Below are 19,052 nucleotides of genomic sequence, written 5' to 3'. Positions count from 1 at the left end.
TGTTAGTTCCTCTCTTTGTCCATTCCTTAATAACCTGTTACAAAATCTGAGTAAATGCAACAAAGTTCAGAGATGTGTTTCGTGTAGGCAGAGGTAGGAGGCTGACAGTGAGGCTGCAGAGAGGGGCACCAACCATAACTTGCGGTTGTGAATGTAATGCTCAAGAGACCTCCTGGCCATGCACTGTCCTCTGCCCAAGCTGAGAGCAGGACTTCCATCAGAGCTAGGGGGTTTCCCCTCCTGGAAGAGGATGTGATGTTTTGGAAGGGGGCAAAGGGGATGTAGCACATTGCACCAATAAAACTGGCTTTTATTAGCTGTGTTTCTCACTGGGCAGCTGCTCCACAGCTGCACTCTTACAGCTCAGGGTGAGGATCTCCAGGGGGCATGGGCTCTGTTTCAGGGCTATGAACAGCTCAGCGTCCATCTGTGCAGTCTTCAGCCAGCTGTCATAAAAAATAAATAGCCACACAGCATGGCATCCAAGGGCTTCTGGAAGAGGAGGAACAGTTTTCTTAACAGACTTAAGCCTTCTCATCTTTCAACCTCTCTCTTTGCACACCTTTATCTTCTGCCAAGTGCCCCTCTTAAACAGATACACATCTTTGTCCCAGACTTAATTCTTGTCATCAGCTTCACTTTCTCTGCAATCATCATGCTAGTGAAATGTATGAATGTACAAAAATTTTTTTACAGTCAGACATGCATCAGGTTGGGTTACAAACAAATGCTTGGAAAGCAGAAATTTCAGTCCATTAGTGCCTCCCATTTTTGCTCTATATAGCAGCTGTGCTCATGTCATGGTCACTTGTGGCTTTGAAAGACAGAATATTTTTAGATTATTGTCACCAGAAACACAGGAGGGACTGGTTCAAAAGTCTGAGCCAAGCTCCATCCTGATCACTACTCCTTTGGTTCAGAAAGTGATACTTGCCTCCTGCTCTCCCCTCCACACTCCAGTTGGAGAATTCAACTTTTTTAACTCAGACAAAAAAGCCATGGTAAAACAGATACTTTTTTTATTATTATTTCAACATAATTATTGATCAAATTCACACAGATTTTGAAGGTCAGCAGAATGTCCAATGTCCCTTCTCGAAGCCATGCCCCCTTCACACTCACTAAACTGCATCTTGTACCTGTTTTTCAATAGACACATACCGATTCAGAGCTGGTGATGAGAAAGGTGAACAAAGAGAGGCAGAAGCAATGTGAGCCCAAGCATGAACTTGTGATGAAGGTGAAGTGTAGTAGTTGTTCTTCAGAATCTAATACTACTCTTTCCTCAGGAAGGACTTTCTGTCAAGAGAGCTCATAAACACTGGCAGGCAAAAAGGCAGGTAAGGAATAATTTACAAGTTGGAAAAGTCAGATGATATCAGAAGAGCTTTCAGCAGACAGTAAAACACAGCATAAGCTGCACGCCTGTACATTTGCATTAAAAAGTCTCAGTTTGCTACTCAGTGAGATGTGCAACAAGACCAATGTATTTGCCCCCAGACTGCTATGCCAGAAAGTAGTTGGGCTAAGAGTCTACTTGACAAGGAGAAAATTTTCCATGTTATTACAAATTTTTATTGTCTTTGTGCATCAAAACACAGAGAAATACTAGAGAAATAACACACTAGTCCAGAGAAACGGCATTTGAATATTGTGTTCATGCCAGTATTTGCAATTCTTCCATCAAAATAGGCTTCTTTAGTTACTTAGAACCATCGCTGGTAATCACAGCACATCTTCTATTACACCTTTTGCTTCATAATTTACTTTTTTTTTTTTAATTAGAATGATTTACATCTCCCTTTTTAGACCACCTGGAGCATTTTAGAGCTCATAACCTTGCTACAGACTGTATGCCCATTCTAGCATGTTGAATGTCACTGTGGATGCTGACACAGTAGTAGAGATGTAATTGACAGGTGACTCGAGGGGTAGGTGGAGGGAGCATAGGCAGAAATTTTTACAGAACTCATCCAGGAAATTTATTATGTTGCAGAGGTAGCAAGATAAGCTCTGGTGGTGGAGAGGCATGCACATGCAGAGGTATTGCCTAGAGAAGGAAAAAAGAGTTATTGATATGCCAGGTCTATATAATGATGTCTAATAGCATGTGTAGTGTAATATTTTATGCAACTGTAAAATATAAATATAATGCAAGCATGACAACAGTGTTTACAGTTATGGTGCAGCACTGTTTAATTCTAAGACAACTAAGAGATGACTTTGATGATGGCAGTGGGTACCTACACCAGCCTTAGCAGCATGCAGTAATGGAAGAATTAGCAGTACCCCACTACAGTTATGATTGCTGCATCCAAATCCTTGGATTTTTCTGGTGCTAAAAGGTCTACAAGAGCCTGCTTTTGTTTCTGAGCATCTCTGTTGATGGCTGAAGGTCTCAGGATATTGCATATATGGCCAGAGTAATCTGTTAAAGGGCGCAGCCGACGTAGCAGCTGATGTTCACGACCTGGTGGTGACATTGCTGGCCCTCTTCTGCTGACCCCACTGTTGTTATCCTTGGGCTTTGCATTTAACTACTTAGACAGCATGACTTATGGCTCTCAGGCCTTCATTCACTCCAGTTTCTGGACAGATTCATCATTACTGAGTCACTTGCTGAGCTGATCTAAAAGTGATAAATCATAGCATCCTCCTATTACCATGTTTTCATCCTGTAGCTCTTCCCCAGGGGAGACCATTCCCTGAAACCAATCACAGGTCAGAGGAGATCTCTGCTTTCATCATTGCTCTGTGCATCCTAAGCATGCCATTTTTGCACTTTTTTTTCTAAGTTTTACAAATCACATTAAATGAGAAAAAAAATAAATTTCTTCATGACAATGTGAGCAGCTTAATTGTTGTCATACAAATACATCAGTAAGGACAATAGAACAGAAAATATTTTACTCTGATGAGGACAGAACAAAATAGCACAGCTCTGCAGAAACAAAGGATGTAACTTTAGCAAAGAGAAGTAATGCAAAACACAATAGGATGCCATCTTAGCTTTGCAAGGCTGAAAAGCCAAAGTTATGCAAAGCAATGCTACTGCACTTACTCAAAATGAAAGTTGAGGAACAGCCACCTAAAAAGGACACTGGACATTGAAGACTGTTGGAGTCTGGAATACAGAGTGTGTGCCCTACTTTCTGATACTTAGTTTTAAGATCCAGAAAAACACTGAATTTCATACAACATGAAATTCATGAGCATGTTTTCATGGTAATACATGAGAACTGTTAAAGTTAGATAAAAAAAGATAAAATTTGTAGATTAGAAAGTTTTTTTAAATCACTGGGTGAAAAAGCTAGTTTAGAGAACAAGAGACAAGATGAAGGATTTAAGGTGTTGTCTCTTGTCCCTTCTTCTTTCCTCTTCATGTTCTTCTCCTAGTAATAGTAATAGTAAGTGATTGGACAGAAAATGCCACAGTGCAGCACAGAGGTGATGGGTCATTAAGAAAAATAATACACATGTCTATTTTTAATTGGGTAAAAATAGGTATAAAGATAAAAGAACTGCGTAATTCAGGGCCATTTTGTGCATCAGACATGAAGTGTGCCACAAGGCCTTGTTTGTACCATCAGAAAAAAGAAATATACCAAATTGCAAAGATTAACCTTGCGTAGTCAGTCTGGAGAGACCTGTTAAGTTTTGTGATGACCTTCTAATAAACATGAGAAACAAGATTCTAACGAGCTCGTGAGTTTTCTTCATATCATAAGAACTGAGATAAGCAGGGCTCCCCATGAGGGAGGATCCCAGAAGAATTCAGTCCAAAAGAGACTGAGAAATCCAAGAATAAAAAAAAAGAAAAAATACAGAAGAAATGTAGCAGAAACAGAGAAACAGAAAAAGGATTTTTTTAGAGAAAAGTTACAAAGACAAACCCCAAAGAACCATATAAGGACTTCCAAAAAGAGGGTGTGACTATGTAAAATGAACTAATACACATACACCAGGAGAGCAGGGATAGCCAATGAGTATGTCATCAGTGTGTATGACAAAAACCTCACCGTTTTGAGCATTTACCCAACACTCAGGGCACTCAGTTAGAAGAAGGGTTCTCTAAGTTAGAGGAAGGATTCTCTCCAGCACACCTCAATAAGGAATGCTGCTTTCTAATACTCAAAACTGTGTTAGAAAGTTTTGATCTGGCTGATTTCTGTATCAATGTTAAGGCTTTATGGTTAGATTGGGATAATGATACATTACTATATTAGTCTGTCACCACAGACATGTTTGCGCATCTTTGTGCACAGACATTCACTTGTGCATAAGTGAAGTTACATTAAGGTTTTATTGTGGGTCAGCTCTTCCCACTGCTGATGTGAGCAGAGACCCCCTACAGACATTTTGTTCTCCCTTCCATATTTTAAGATTTTTTTCTTTCTTTGATTCTTCCTGATATCATTTGCAATTTACAAGTATGTTTCATGTTATGAGCTGTGACATAGCAGGGACCATTTAAAGTTGGCCAAGAGTATTTTTTTTACTAAATATTGATAGTAAATCTGCTCCTACCTAAGCGGTTGCAGAGCTGGGGCAAAGCAGGGCAAAACACATACAACAGAATGTATAACTCATCAGGTTGGTTTTGCTAGGAGATGGCTATTGAGGCTCTGAGAAGGAGGACACGGGATGCAGGACCCCCATCCTGTCACTCTCACAGCTGTTTGAGTTCATTGAGTTCATAAGCTGATTGGTGCTTTTCCTCTCACCCAACCAGAACTCAGTGAGGCCAAGAACACTTCAACTCTGATTTCACCTACTTTTAGGTTGTATTTTGTATGCGCTCATTGATATTTTCGAAAAAAACAAAAAAACAACCCACCCTTATTTGAATGGAAAATATCTTCCAGATATTTATCCTATCTTACTAGGAGACAATACTTGAGCAACAGTTTCCCTGTATATGACCTTCCAGCATTCACATATTTGTTTTCTTGTTCTTCCAAGACTCTGTAAATTAATATCATTCCAAGCTGTTAATAGTAATGATCCCTCTGTGAAGCTAAATACAATTTCTAGAAGAGCAGTTGCATATCTACTGCATAAAGACATCTGTGTTTTTTCTTACTAGTATTTCTAATGAAGCAGTAAATAATTGTAAATTTTCCCCAAACCTTTTTTTCTCATCCCATTTCTGCAGAAATTGAGTGTTTGGTCCAGGCAGAACCCATAGCTATTCCATGGCTCCCATCACCTCTGAGTCACATTCCCAGAGGGCATTACAATTTGCATGATTGACTCCCTCTATTGCCTAGCTATCTTTTGAGTAATTCTATGTCTCCTATTCCTTGTCACAAAAACTCTTTTTTCCCTGGGAAGCTGACTCTAAAAAATTTGGTCCAAAAAAATTATCAAATTAAACATAAAATTGGTGAAAAAGGTAAGGTATTTTAACCAATAGCAGAGTGGAAAGTTAGGCCTATCCCAAAATATATTCTTAATTAGATTTTAAACTGCACATATGCTTCAAACAATTGTTAGCTTAATAAGATACATTTGATGGAAGTAGCTATTTTTTCAGCGTGAGGAATTTGAGCTTTTTTTTCCACTTTTCAGTTACAGAGTATTGTAGCCTTACTATGTTTATTTACACTTGTGTAGAAATATCTCCCTAACTTCTGGCGTTTGCATGTTGTTAAGTACATTCATTAATGTATGTGTGTGCCCGATTTTCTGAGAGGACATTAGCAGATCATTAATCATTTGCTTACACTTACTGCTAATTTGGGAATTGAATTTATGCCAGCCTTACCAGAATGAGCTGTCATGAAGCATTAGTCATTTTTTTTGCATTACACTGGTGATAGAGGAAGTGGAACTTCTGGGAAATACCCAAAGCTCTGTTAGTGGTGGTGGCAAGCCTGCTCATCTTTTAAGTACCTCCAGGAATGGTGACTCAGCTACTTTCCCTGTTCTAGCCTGTTCCAGTGCCTGACCACCCTTAAGTGGAGGGATTTTTCCTAATATCCAGTCTAAACATCCCCAAGTAAAACTTGAGGCCATTTCCTCTCATCCTGTCCCTTGAGAGAAGAGACTGACCTCTATCTCTCTATAACCTCCTTTTGTGTAGTTGTAGAGAAAATCAGGCTGTCCCCTGAGCCTCTTTTTCTCCAGGCTAAACAGCTTCAGCTCCCTCAGCTGTTCCTTATAACCCTTGTGCTCTAGAGCCTTTAATGCACTGGCTCTTAAATCTGAATTTACTGCTTTGTGTTTTTTTAAAGAATTCTATCCAATACTTTATCACTTACAAGACTCAGTAACCTCAAAAACTAAGCTGTCAATAAACTGGATAAAATGGGGATTATACCACTACTGATCCTCTTTTACCAATTAGTAATTAGGTCTCCACCAATAATTTCAACCCTTAATCATTGATTGCTAACACATCGTGATAGTAATAATCTGTGTCATGTAGGAAGACTTTCAGATCCTCCACATTTTCTTGAGCTTTATGCATTAATATGGAGGTAGCTTATATTAATTGCACATTTTCCTAGCAATACCATTTTACCATTCAATTACGATTATATTCTTTCTTCACAGATCTCAAGCTCCATCAATGTAATGAAACATTTCCTGCTTGGAAAAGTCATTCCAGATTTATATACAAAAGTAATCAGAGTATTAACTGGTAATTATGAGGTGAACATTTTAAGTAAATTTATTGGGTTTGCATGGCCTGGTTTTGGTAGCAAGAGACTACAGAGGTGCCTTCTATGAGAAGCTGCTGGAAGCTTCTTCCATGTGCCAGTTCCTGGTGGCTCCAAAGATGGACATGCCACTGGCCAAGGCTGGGCCAGTTAGAACTGATGGTAATGCCTCTGTGATGGCAGATTTAAGAAGATTTCAAAACAAAAAGGGGTTGTGCAGTTGCAATAGCAATGAGAGCAGAGTGAAAACATGTGAGAAGAATAGCTCTGCAGATACCAAGGTCAGTGGAGAAGGAGGGGCAGGAGGTGCTGGAGCTGAGGTTCCCCTGCAGCCCCTGGTGCGGCCCATGGTGAAGCAGCTGTGCCCTGCAGCCCCTGGGATCCACGGGGGATGCAGAGATCCACCCACAGCCCGTGGAGGAGCTCATGCTGGAGCAGGTGGATGCCTGGAAGAGACTGTGACCTGTGGAGAGAGGGGCCCTGCTCCCAGGCTGGAGCAGTCTGTCCTTGGAGGATTGCACCCGTGGAGAGACTCATACTCCAGCAGCAAACGGGGGGCTGGTGCCCATGGGATAGACGCACATTACAGCAGTTCACAGGGAGCTGTTGCTCCTGAGATGGAGCCATGTCAGAGAAGCTCATGGAGAAATGTCTCCATGTCTCCCACTCTATGGGAGAGACCTGATGGTGCTGCAGGGGAACTCCCAGAGCAGTGGGAGAAGTTTTGGGTAATGAACTGACCATAATAAAAATATTTGAGTCCATTTGCTTTTACAGAACAGTTTTCTTTATAAAAAGTTTTCCTTAAATAGTTTTCCTTAAGAATTGTTTTTCTCCTCATGCACAAAGTGACATTACACACATTTATGAATAATAATAATATCTTACATTTTACAGACTTTCATCAGGATATACTTATTAATCAACCAAAGACCAACTACTCATTCTGTTTTGCATTATATTATGATGTTGGCATGCAGCTGACAGCTAATTGGAGAGATAGACAGAATGTTTAAATATAAAATACATTTCTTCAGTCTAAACAGAAAAGTTGCTCTGCAGTAAGAATCATTTCCCACGCTGAAAGAAGTCAGCCAATTGATTGCCAGGTAAATTTGCTGAAAATTTGTCATACAGTGAGTAGTTTATTTGGAATCAGCATGATCAAATATACACATTGTTCATACAGAATCATGAAGTCACAGAAACTACACAAACTAAAATTTATTCCAGTGCATAATTTCTTAGAAAAAGCTTGTTGCAGAAATGTATTTTCCACAGTACTGGAAATACAATAAGGCATTGTGCATCAAATTGTTATCAGAAAATCTGGGGGGTTTCTGATTTTCTTAGGTGTTTACTTTATTGTTGTTACTGTTGTGGTTTTTTTCCAGAAATCTCAAAATAAATGTGGAAGAATTCATGTGGCAAATTGGAAAGACAGAATAAGATGAGCAAAACAGAGGCCTAAAAAAAATGAAAACGAGAAGTATAGTTTAATGGTGACATTGTTTGATGGTCATCATAGTGGTGATGCTAGGTTGACTTGATGGACTTGAGGATCTCAAAGGTTTTTTCCAATCTTAATGATTATATGAGTCTATAAGATAGGAACATATGATCTGAGCTTTACAATGAAAGTGAAGGAAAAATGTACAAAAAGCAATAAAATGTACTAATAGAAAATAAAATGTAGTGGGGTAAATCTGTACTCCTACTGCCCAATGATACGTTTTTCTTCCTCTTAGCTTGTGGGTTAAATCAGTAAGATTTTTTTTTTCCATTTTATTTTGTGTTGCCCAGTCATTACATCCTGCAGAGATGAAAAATGTTATCACTGTTCAGAAAGGGTACCAGCTGCTCCTTTGCCTAGAATGTAACTAAGAGAAACCTGAAGACTAGTTTTCAGTACTGTTTTTTTCTTTATTTCTTTTTTTTTTTAACAATAAAATGACAGTGCTTTAGCCTTCTGTTTTGGGAGAAGATGTTGGAAAGAATTGTTTATTAGCTGTCTCTATTCTACCCAGCCACATGTTTTCACAAGGAACCAGTATCTTTGAGACTTCTGTCTCCCTTGGATTGGAATGGCATTTGAAAGTAATGTAAAAAGCCAATAGGAGGAGGTGAAAAAGAAGGGTGCAGATAAACAGAGAGGCATAATGGTCAAATATGTCCAGTTCTCCTCAAGAAAATTCCCTAAAATAACTACGTGGAGCAATACTTAAAATTTTTCTATCCCCATATACCTCCTTGCTCTACCTTGTCAAGAAATGTAGAGGCCAAAAACTACTGAATAGCTACATTTGTCTGTAAGGATCACAAGCCTCTTTCTTTTCTCTCTCTGTACAAAGTACAAAGATCCTTTCACATGAAACCAGCACATGCTCTGTTTCCATAGGTCTCGTCGTCTTCCTCTGTGGTCCAGGACATCAGAGCACATGCAGTGCAGAGCATGAACTCATAGCAAAAGTACTTTGCTTCATTTTCAATTTTTTACTGGCTTAAAGAGACAACTAAACAGAAATTTCCCCTAGCAAGAATATCAGCTGAAAAATAAATTAGATAATTAAGTGAGTATTTGCTGTGTATTCTAGTTTGTTGCTTGCTTTTCTTTCCTCCTGTAGCCAATACCTTTTGTCTTATATAACAAGCTATGATTATTAGGCTAACTTCACTCAAAAGTCTGACTCAGCTATTAATAATACTAGAGATAAAGGAGCACTTACTGCTGGCTTTCAGATGGGTTTTAAGTTATTCTGTTCCCACTGAGTCAGAAACTCTTTGCCAAGAGTTTTTGAAATCCTCCATTTCTGCCACTTGAGCTTGTGCCTTTTTCACAATAGTAAGCAGCACATTCAGACCCTCAGAATGCACACCCACACCATGTCCTGCCTGCTCACACATCAATTTACAATTACTTTGTTACTCTGCCAAGCTTTCTTAATTCTACCAGTCATCCTTCCTTTCTGCAATTCAAATGAGTCATGGAATCCTGCGATCTGCTGTAGCGTAAGAAGTTTTCCTACATTCTTGTTGAAAATGGTTTCCCGAGAGCCTCACTACAGGCAGTGACTTTAAGTACTTTCTAAATAAAGTCTTGAGAATTATTTCTATAAATGTGTTTTCATTTAGCAGCTGAAGTACCCTAGCTCCATAATGCATCCCCCAACAATATTTTTGTGTTTTAGCTCCTATTTTAATTGATAAAATTTGGCATATCCTGTTTCAGGACTGGGGGAAATGCTCTTCAACCATGTGGTCCCTTAGACTGTAAAACTCTTTATTTGGTCTGGCAGAGTTGAAGTTAATTTTGCCACAGCTGTCCTTACAGTGCTGTGCTTCACATTAGTAGCTGGGAAGGCATTGGCAACACAGCAGAGTTTTGGCTGCTGCTGAGCAGCGCTGGCACAGCACCAGCCTCTCTTTTCACCATTAGGCTAGGATGAGCAAGATCTTGGGAGGGGACAAAGCCAGGACAGCTGACTCAAACTAGCCAAAAGAATACTTCATATCATGTTACGTGTGGTCAGCAATACAAGAATACAAGCTAAGGGAAAGGAGGAGGAAGTGGGGGGAGAAGACAACACTTGTTAGGATACTTGTGCTCTACAGCAATTGCACCTACAGAAGCTTTACTTCCCTAGAGGTGGCAGGACATTACCTGCTGATGGGAAGTTGAGAATAAATCTATTGTTTTCCTCTGCTTCCACCTGCAGCCATTGTTCCTACTTTATTAAACTGCCTTATTTTTGACCCATGTGTTTTTTTCCACCTTACTTTCTCCCATCCCCCAGTCCCCCTGAGCGAGGAAGTAAAAGAGTGGCTTGCTAGGCACCTCGTATGCAGACAGGATCAACCCACCACAAACTTTTAATTTTGTACAAACTCTAATCACAGGCCTTCTGTGAGCAAACCTAAAGGCACTTGCAATATGTTTCTGCATTGCTTCCCTCTAGACCTCCACTTTTTCCTCATGGCGGGACTATTAACACACAGCATTACAGCTGCAAGGTTGTACACAGGTTTTCAGTTTGCTAAAGCTTGTTAAATTCAAATGGTCATTCATTTCTGTAACAAGACACATCAATCACCACAGGATAACCCTGCCCCTTTCTTCACCTAAAGATTCCTATTAATTGCTTAGAAAAAGGAGTTGATCTTGTTAAATAAATCTACTTCTATTAAATGAGAAAAAATTAAATAGGAAAAAAAGGTGTTTTTAGAAGCACGGTGATTTCACAGGGCTCAGAAACCTGTTTAACAATTTATCCACAGGGAGGTTTTTAGGCTCCTGTTTCATTCAAGCAGATCAACTCTAGAGATAATCAGTCTTCTGCTGCTTTTCTTCTGCTTTCCAGAGTTGTTTGAGAATTCTCTGAAGTAATTAAAATTTAAATCTGTCTTATGCATTGTCCTAAGGGGAGATGGGGAAGGTTTGGCAAAGCCCTTGTCTTAAAAAGGGAGGGGTGCAGATAGTTGAGCTGATAGGAGTCGGGGGATAGTGAGTGCACAAAAGCATCAGGATGAATCCTTACTTTAAGATTAATTCAAAACTAGGATTTGGATGACTACTGCTTGTCACTGCTTAAGGAAGCTCAGAGTCTGTAATTTAGTCTGGCTCAGTGGAGTAAGTGTGGGATTAGGACAGATGAGACACGGGATTGTGTTTCCACATTTTCATTGCTCAAGTGTCTTCAGTTGCTTCTGTCTCTCATCTCTGCCTGTTTGGATCACCATAAACTGTAAGTTCTTTGAAGCAGAGTCCATCTCAACATATTCTGTGCAGTTACAAATCACCATCTTAACACTTTTGTTCATCTACACTGAAGATTTTTCCTACCAAAGATACACTGGTGGCTAGAGTTTCTAAAGAGAAACACCCTGCACATCAATACTCTTGTTAATCATGTTCAACTTATTTTAGCAGCTAAAAAAACAACAGAAAAGAATGTAGATACCAAGTACTCTGATCTTTAAGTTATAACTGTCTCTTAAATCTTGCCCAAAGACAAAGAGTGGAAATTGGATGGATTTTCTTCATAGATAAAATTTCAGCTGCTGAAAACTACTTCTGTCACACGAGCATCTGATAGATGTTGAATACACTCAGTGCGGGCAGCTCGGTGTGCAAGCTGCAGGGCAGGCTGCAGACCGAGCTCTGCCAGGATAGGAGCCCAAGTCTGAGCCTGAGCCCGAGGCAAGAGGTCATGAACTGATGACCCTTTGCATGCCAAAGGGTACAGGGACCTGTGGCACAGCCGGGTGATGGTACACTGAGACACAGCAGAAGCTGAGGGCTCCAGAAGAAAAAGGAGATTTTGGTGTGCTTAGACTGTTAAGGTATAAAAACCTAGGGATTCCTTAGTTCAGGGTCCCTCCTTGGATGCATCAGCTCGAGCTGCTAACTTGTTATTTAGTTATTGCACCAAGATTAAACTATTTTAAGGATCTGGACGTGTGAGACTTTGCTATGGGAAAGTTGGGGTTGAGCCAGGGAGGAATCCTGGTCTGACTGTGAGTGAGGGGTGTAGCTGTGAAGGGGCTTCAGTCCCAGCTCAGGTGGTGTTAATGTGACTGCCAGAGTGCTTCCTGGATGGTTGGACAGGGGAGCTTCCTTCCCTGTTACAATCAAAGGGATTTTTCCTTGTGCCCTGAACCTGGATGAGACTCAGATGCCTGGGCAATGATGTCTCAGGATGCACCTTGGTGATTGATTGAGAACCAGAGAATTGTCCTGAAAAATGATCTTGGGAAATTCTTTCCCTTCTTTTCAAGGATGTGCAGACCATGGCAGAGCTACTTGGTGCAATACCATGGCTCTCCTGCTCAGGTTTGCCAGATGACTTACACAGTAACAGGGACAGCATGAAAGTTACTCCTGATGTCTCTCTTGACATTTTGGGGTACTTTGATCTCACTATAAGGAGAGCAGCTCTCTCTATTAACTCATCACCTATTTAGAGACCTGAGTACCAGCTGAGATCTTCAGTATTTTGACACACTGACCTCTTTTTTTATCAAACCTTTAGCCTATCATTCATAAGTAGTTTTACCATCTCATTTGGGTGTTAGGAGATGCATTTTCAAAACATTGTATGTTTATAAACTACAATAAGATGAATTCTACAGACAATAGATACCAGCAGACATCAGCTCATTATTCAAAGCATTACCCCTTTTCTCAGCTAGAAAGTAACATGTTCGGTGATCAAGGTATTTATTTTACTCCTCTTATGACACCAGATCAACTAAAATATCAGGTATAAAATTTTAAATACCTCTTTAGCTTATTAAAATATTTGACAATTTTAAGCTGTCATCTTCTCATCTCAAGCTACTTTTATTATTCTGGAAGATGGCAAGATAAAGACATAAAAAAGGCCTTTTTTTCATCTAACATGCATAGAACTAATATTTAACTGTTATTTAAAGCTGAATGATGAACTAGAAGATGGCATACACCACAGCTTAGCCAACATTGCCACCCAGGCTACTTTAGGGAAGAAGCCACCCACAATAAAAAGGAGCTACTCTTCTGCTAGAGGTAAATCACATTGCTCAAGGACATAATCTGTACCTACAATGGATACACATGTAAGAGTGTTGTGGGTTTTATTTGGCACAGAACCACCATATGTTGGCTAGAAGCACCAGCAAACCTCAGAACAAAGCATTAAATGCTCAGAACCTATTCACCTCCACAAAGGACCTGCTGGACCAGGAATCTAACCATAGGGAAATGGTGCTGCAAGCCCACTAAATGGGAGCAGGCAGAAGCATGAAAAAGGTGAAGATCTGGTCCCATCCAGAGCACAGCTGTGTGGAATGGGCATGTAATAAGTGAAAGATGCATTAGGTTAGCAGTGAGTACCTGCATGCCCATGGCCGGGGGAGACAGGGAAGCAGCCTGCGTCACAGGTGTCTGAGTCACTGTGCCTCCTGGGCCAGTCCCCTGAGAAGTGGTTTACAATTACCAAGATCTACCTTTCAGTCATCAAGACAATACAGAAGTCTGAGCAGAGCCAGGGAAGGTACCTGAAGACAAGATGCAGCCAAAGAAGGGTTATGGGGAAAACAAATCCAGGCGGGGTTTGAATAACCATGCCTCAGCATAAACCAATGAAATATTTAGGCCACGCCTTTTCATTCTTCACCTTTTAATACCTGTGTGGTGGGAGCTAAGCTGATATGTATGTTAGAAAAAAATGCTAGAAGTAGAAGCATGTGGTAGAGAAGAAAATTCCAGCAAAGCCACATGGGAAGGCAGCTTTTGTTCTAGCTAAGTCTTATAAGCACTACTATGCACAGGTGATATGGATGCACTCATGTACTTCATGAACAAAAACCAATGAGCTGGTATGTGGACCAAATTAGAGGGAATCACTCAAATCTTAACACTAGCAGACCAATTGCAGCTATTAGTTAAAATAATGCTCATATTCTGTAAGCATTTCCTACTTGATCTGAGGTTTCGTTTTCTCTGTATCATCACTGAAGATAACGGGGACTTTGAGTCCATACATTACAATCAGGAAGAAAAGTATGACTGCATTAATTGCAGCATGGATTTTATTTCCTGAACTAGCTTATGTCAGTAATGTCAAAAGTCAAGTTTCTGAACTCCACTATCTTACCTCGCAGATTTTACATACCTGAGCTCACAGTGTGTGTTTCTTTGCATGGATGCTTTCAGGATTGTTACAACAGTAAATTATCTGTAAGATGAAAAATTCTCTTTCGTAAATGCAGGAGTTGCTCTGTCTATGGACTGTGCAATCTTCACTGAATTAAGGTTATTTAGTAGGACATCAAAGCTTTAAAGATGATGAGGTCATCTTCCTCACGGTTCTGCCTTGAAAAAAAAATCATATTAGAGAAGAAAGTTTCTGGTGTTTGTTTTGCTAAAATGGTCCCTTTGAGATACTTCCACTTGTTTCAAATTAGGGAAAGCCCAACTGCTCATTTTACAGATGGATGGACCAATGTAAAGTGTTACAGTTCCACAGCAGAGTCAGTGTAAAGGCAGATGTCTTCAGCTGCTGATAAAGGTCTTTTGAACTTCCTCATTTAGCCTTTTGCTGGCATGTTTTTGAGAGTTCACAGACCTCTGTGCTCCATGAGACATCTGTAGAAACAATAAACTAGTTTAGGTAGTAAGCTGTCCATCCACCGTCTGGACTGTGCCAAAACAGCTGCTCAGAGCAGCCATCTTCAGAAATTCCATCTAATGAAGCTTTTGAGCTTCCAGCTCAACTTTTCTCCATGTATCTATGTCATTAACAATCCAACATGAACAGTCTTTTCAGCTTGCTGCTCAGTGTTCAGATTTAATGCAGATATACAGGGAGCATTACGCAGAGCTGTACTGCTGCAAAACACACAAAGCCTCAGAGAATCCACAGGTATGAAGTTGGGTGTTTTAAGGAGCAGTAAGAACCAACTCTTAACTTCCAGTGCTTGAGAGTGCAAATACTTTCATACTACTTAAGCAACATGAACTGTCATATTCAGAAAGCAAATATACTGCACGTAACTGTAGTCAAAGAAGAATACTGCAACACAACTGACACAGCTTTTTATAAGCAATTCAGTAAAGGAGAACAGTAAGATCAAATAGAAATAATTGCCAAGAATTATTATTAAAAGATTTTGTACACTAAAAGCAGAACATATGCCTACAAAAGAACAAGAAACACATGGTCAATTTTAGTCGTATTATGGTATTATGGCTACTCACTGAAGCCATAAATAAAGTTAGCTACAACTTCACCTGAAAAACTGTAACTTCAACTGTTGAAGTTACAGCATCACTCATGTCCTTCTTTCTCTCTTTATATCATTATTTTCCCAAGTAAATTTCTTTTCAATATGCTCTGCATTTTTACCTCTATTAAGGTTTCAGCCTTGGCGACAAACATCCCAACAGTGCACAAAGATTGCTAGCACACATCAAAGACAGTGTTAAAAAAAAAAAAAAAAAGTTATTTTTTTAAAAAAAGAGTTTAAAAAGTGTTTAAAGCTGCACAGAGAGCACACTCCAGCTGAAGCATGGGTTCAGCACTAGCTGCTACTGCCTTAACTTATTGGGAATACCCACTTATTTCAGTGTACAAAGAACTGCCTCAAGATCTTAGCAGTAAAAATGTAGGACATATGTCCAGTGACAAATCTGAGCTTGCATTTACTAGCAGATTTGTGACAGTCTTTTTCTAACAGGAAGGTAGCACGGAGTGGCATGTCAGAATGGGATGTCTGAGTAGCCAAGGTATCCAGTAGATAAAGTTGCTTTAAAGAAAATAGGTCAAACACTTTTACAAGCAACTACTTCCAGTTACCAAGACAGAGGCTGATTTTGAAAGCTATACAATTTATAAATATATATATATATATATATTTGTAACTACCTATTGAAATAAAAAATATATTTAAAATATAAAAACTATTGATGTGTCTCAAAATGTAGGATTATGGTATGGTAAAACAAATGTTCCTCCTAAATGTATGAACTTGTAGCAACAAGAATAACAACACAGATAGGAAAAATTTAACTATTAATATACAATGAAAGTTTTTATCTTTTTCTATCACTTGAAGCTCTACTTAGCTTGCAGAGTTAAACGTGAAAACTTTCTATGTATATGTACTTAAAAAAGAACTATTTTTCTTTTTTGCAAAACGTGCAGATATATTTTTGGATACTGAAAATATAACCATTAATTTGGAGCACATTAAATCTATAATTTATTTGATTTTCTTTTATTTAAAACAAACCTCCTTTACTTAGTTAAAAATATTCTAAACTGGGAATTTTCATGTAGATTAGAGCTAGATTTTGGGTTCATTTTGCCGTTTCTGGCACTCCAGGGCTAAGCAGCCCTTTTTCGCTTCAAGTCGCTGTTTCATAGGATGCTTCAGGGATTTTGCGGTGCACTTTAGCTCCACCTCTGTTGGCAAATTCATGGATTTGAACGGGGAGGAAGACAAATTAACCACTGTGTTTCCAGGAATGTGGAAGGGTGGTCCGACTGAAATATAGACTCCCCTGAAAGCTGTTTTCAGAGACACCAAGCCAGGGCTTGGCAATCCGAGCACACAGTTGCACCTTTAAGCAGACGAATTATTTCAATCACACACGCGGCACCACTCCGACTTCACGCAGCGGAGGATCCCAGAGCCGCAGGGGAGCGTGCAGGTCGGAAGGATTTGGAAGCAAGCAAGAGGGGCGCCCTGCTTGCGAATGTGGCGGCACTGAGCAGGGCAGGGATCTCATTCCCCTCACGCTCCGGCTCCCCGGAGCCGCCCGCGCGGCGCGGGCAGGCGCTGCCCCCTGCCGGCGAGGTGCGCCCCTCCGCGGCGGGCTGAGCGCGGAGCGCGCCGCGCCGCCCCGCCCTCCCGCAAGCATGGCCGCCGCCGCCGCTTCGGTGCCCGTGAAGGTAAGCGCCCTTCCGCCCAGCCGCGCCTCAGAAGGGAGAAGGTGGCGTCCCTCGCCGCCCGCAAACCCTCCCTGCCGCTGTCTCGGGGCGGCTGCAGGAGGGAGATGGCGCGGCTGGCGCCGCTGCCCTCTCGGCGCTGCGTAGCGCAGGCAAGAACGCTACCTTCTTTCCTTCCTTCCTTCCTCGCTCCGTCCCTCCTGCCCGCTGCGTCCTTCCCTGCTTCCTGCCGCCTTCCCACCTTCCTCCTGCGCCGCCTGTCGGGAACGCGGCGGTGCCGCTGTGGGGGGCGGCGCCCGCCCGAGCGCTCCCTTGCCCAGGCCCGTGCAGCAGGGGCGCCCGCGGCCGTCCCGGAAGAGAAGATTGATTTTTTTTTTTTGATTTTTTTTTTTTTTTTAATTTTTTTTTTTGATTCGGAGAAATCTCCTTTTCCTGGTATCTGACTTGCATGCGGTGTCTTGGGTTTGTCAGTGAGAGGGAACGTGGCGGGTCTGTAGCTGTGGGCTCTGTTTTTAAACGTGCGCGGAACTCTAAGCTCCGAGCGAAGTGAGCAGTGCAAAGCTTTCTCCCGTAAGACTTGTCTCCTGTGTGTTTGAAGAGCTGCTCAGTGGTGGCACCAGGGGCGAGCAGGCCGGTGGTCAGGCTGAAATTCGAGTTTTCACAATTGTGAGAAACGAAACCCACGCCTGTAAAATTTTAAGAGTTTAAAAAATAAAAATAGGGGACAAAACATAAAGCAAAAGTTACAGGCTTGAGTGCATGGCAAGGCCAGAGCCACATGAACTTTTTCAGCAAGAAGTTTTTTATACTTTTTTCAGTGGTTTTACTTCCTCAAATTTTCTTGCCACCTTCCCAAGATCATTGAGCACAATCTTGCTTCAGATTAGCACTTCATTGCACAATTCCTGTCAGTCCAGGGTGGTCTTCTGATACTCTTCTGATGCCACTTTAGGCTTGGTGCTTTTCCTTTACATCTTGCTTCCCCTTTTTACATTGCCCACAAACAATTACGAAGGTAACTATACTTAAAAGCAGTTTAAAGGTTACAAGAAACAATTACAATTCTTAATAAAAGCAGACAAATTGTAGCAAAAGCTAACTACTACACAGCTGTTTATAACACAATGCATTATTTTTCTGCAGTGAAGCAGAAAAATCCCAGTCATTATGGTGTCTGGAAAACACTGTGTCCAGATTTATTTTCTTAACTGTAAATTATATGCAGCTCAATATTTATCTCCTTTTAAGCAAAATTGTTTGTAATGCCATCCTCACCCCTTTCTCAGTATCCCCAAAACAGAAGAAGGGTTTATTGGTGGTTAGTTGTCAAAAAGACCCGTAGGTGATAATCATGTGTACTGGTGTTTAAGACCCACAGATGAACAAGTGTAGGCTGTTACTCCATTGATAACTCTATGCCTTTTGCTTAAACCTATTTGACAAAGTTCACCAAACATCAGGTGAAGAAAGGCATACACTTCAGTGTGATTGTTACTTGGACTTCCACAGAGAAATGGTTTTGAGTTTTTGCAGTTACTGGTGTGATAACTTTTTTTAGGTTTCACTTCTGTTGCTCTTCATCCCAATGTTTGAGATTCACTCTACTGTAATGCCATTTTACTTGAGATTTAATTCCAGATAACCTTTAATACAGCCTCCATTAATTTTTACAAGTTACATCCTTTGTGTCCCTTTGTAGGATGCAAAGTCTGAAGTGGAGAATAGAGTCTTACATCTTTCCATTATTGAGGTCATTCTTAGGTGTGAGGTCAGTCCTCTGGCTTTTGAGGAAAGTGGAACTGTTCTTCCTTGGTTACATCCTGTCTTCCCATACATACAGTGCCTGGGCTGGTAGGTGGAAATAGAACTCAGCTACCCTGATGGGGGTGTTGTGCTTTAGACGTGGTGCTCTCCAATTTTGTGTTTCCACTGAAACCGCTCCAAACCACACATCTCC

At 40.7% G+C, this 19,052-nt stretch overlaps 1 protein-coding gene and 1 long non-coding RNA gene across 4 annotated transcripts in view; one reads left to right on the top strand and one right to left on the bottom strand.

Annotated features, from left to right (window-relative positions):
- Nucleotides 1-1,002: 1,002 nt before the first annotated feature.
- Nucleotides 1,003-17,400, bottom strand: LOC111941191 (uncharacterized). Of its 3 annotated transcripts, none has more exons than XR_015280160.1 (3): nt 17,261-17,400; nt 14,318-14,517; nt 1,003-2,050 (listed from the first exon to the last, which is right to left on the bottom strand). It is a non-coding gene; the product is annotated as an uncharacterized LOC111941191 (long non-coding RNA). The 3 variants fall into 3 exon arrangements; XR_015280159.1 differs by lacking the exon at nt 1,003-2,050 and adding an exon at nt 7,791-13,700; XR_015280158.1 differs by lacking the exon at nt 1,003-2,050 and adding an exon at nt 7,791-8,132 and having other exon boundaries at nt 17,261-17,399.
- MTAP (methylthioadenosine phosphorylase) overlaps nt 16,964-19,052 on the top strand; it is a 33,899-nt gene continuing 31,810 nt past the window's right edge. The window contains exon 1 of the mRNA XM_086867181.1: nt 16,964-17,098. Coding sequence (XP_086723307.1) covers nt 17,066-17,098 — 33 coding nt within the window. The 5' untranslated portion in view covers nt 16,964-17,065. The remainder of the gene's footprint in view (nt 17,099-19,052) is intronic.

This window comes from Cyanistes caeruleus, chromosome Z (genome assembly GCF_971803275.1).
Source record: "Cyanistes caeruleus chromosome Z, bCyaCae1.hap1.1, whole genome shotgun sequence".
NCBI lineage: Eukaryota > Metazoa > Chordata > Aves > Passeriformes > Paridae > Cyanistes > Cyanistes caeruleus.
This window is presented reverse-complemented; position numbering and strand designations above follow the sequence as displayed.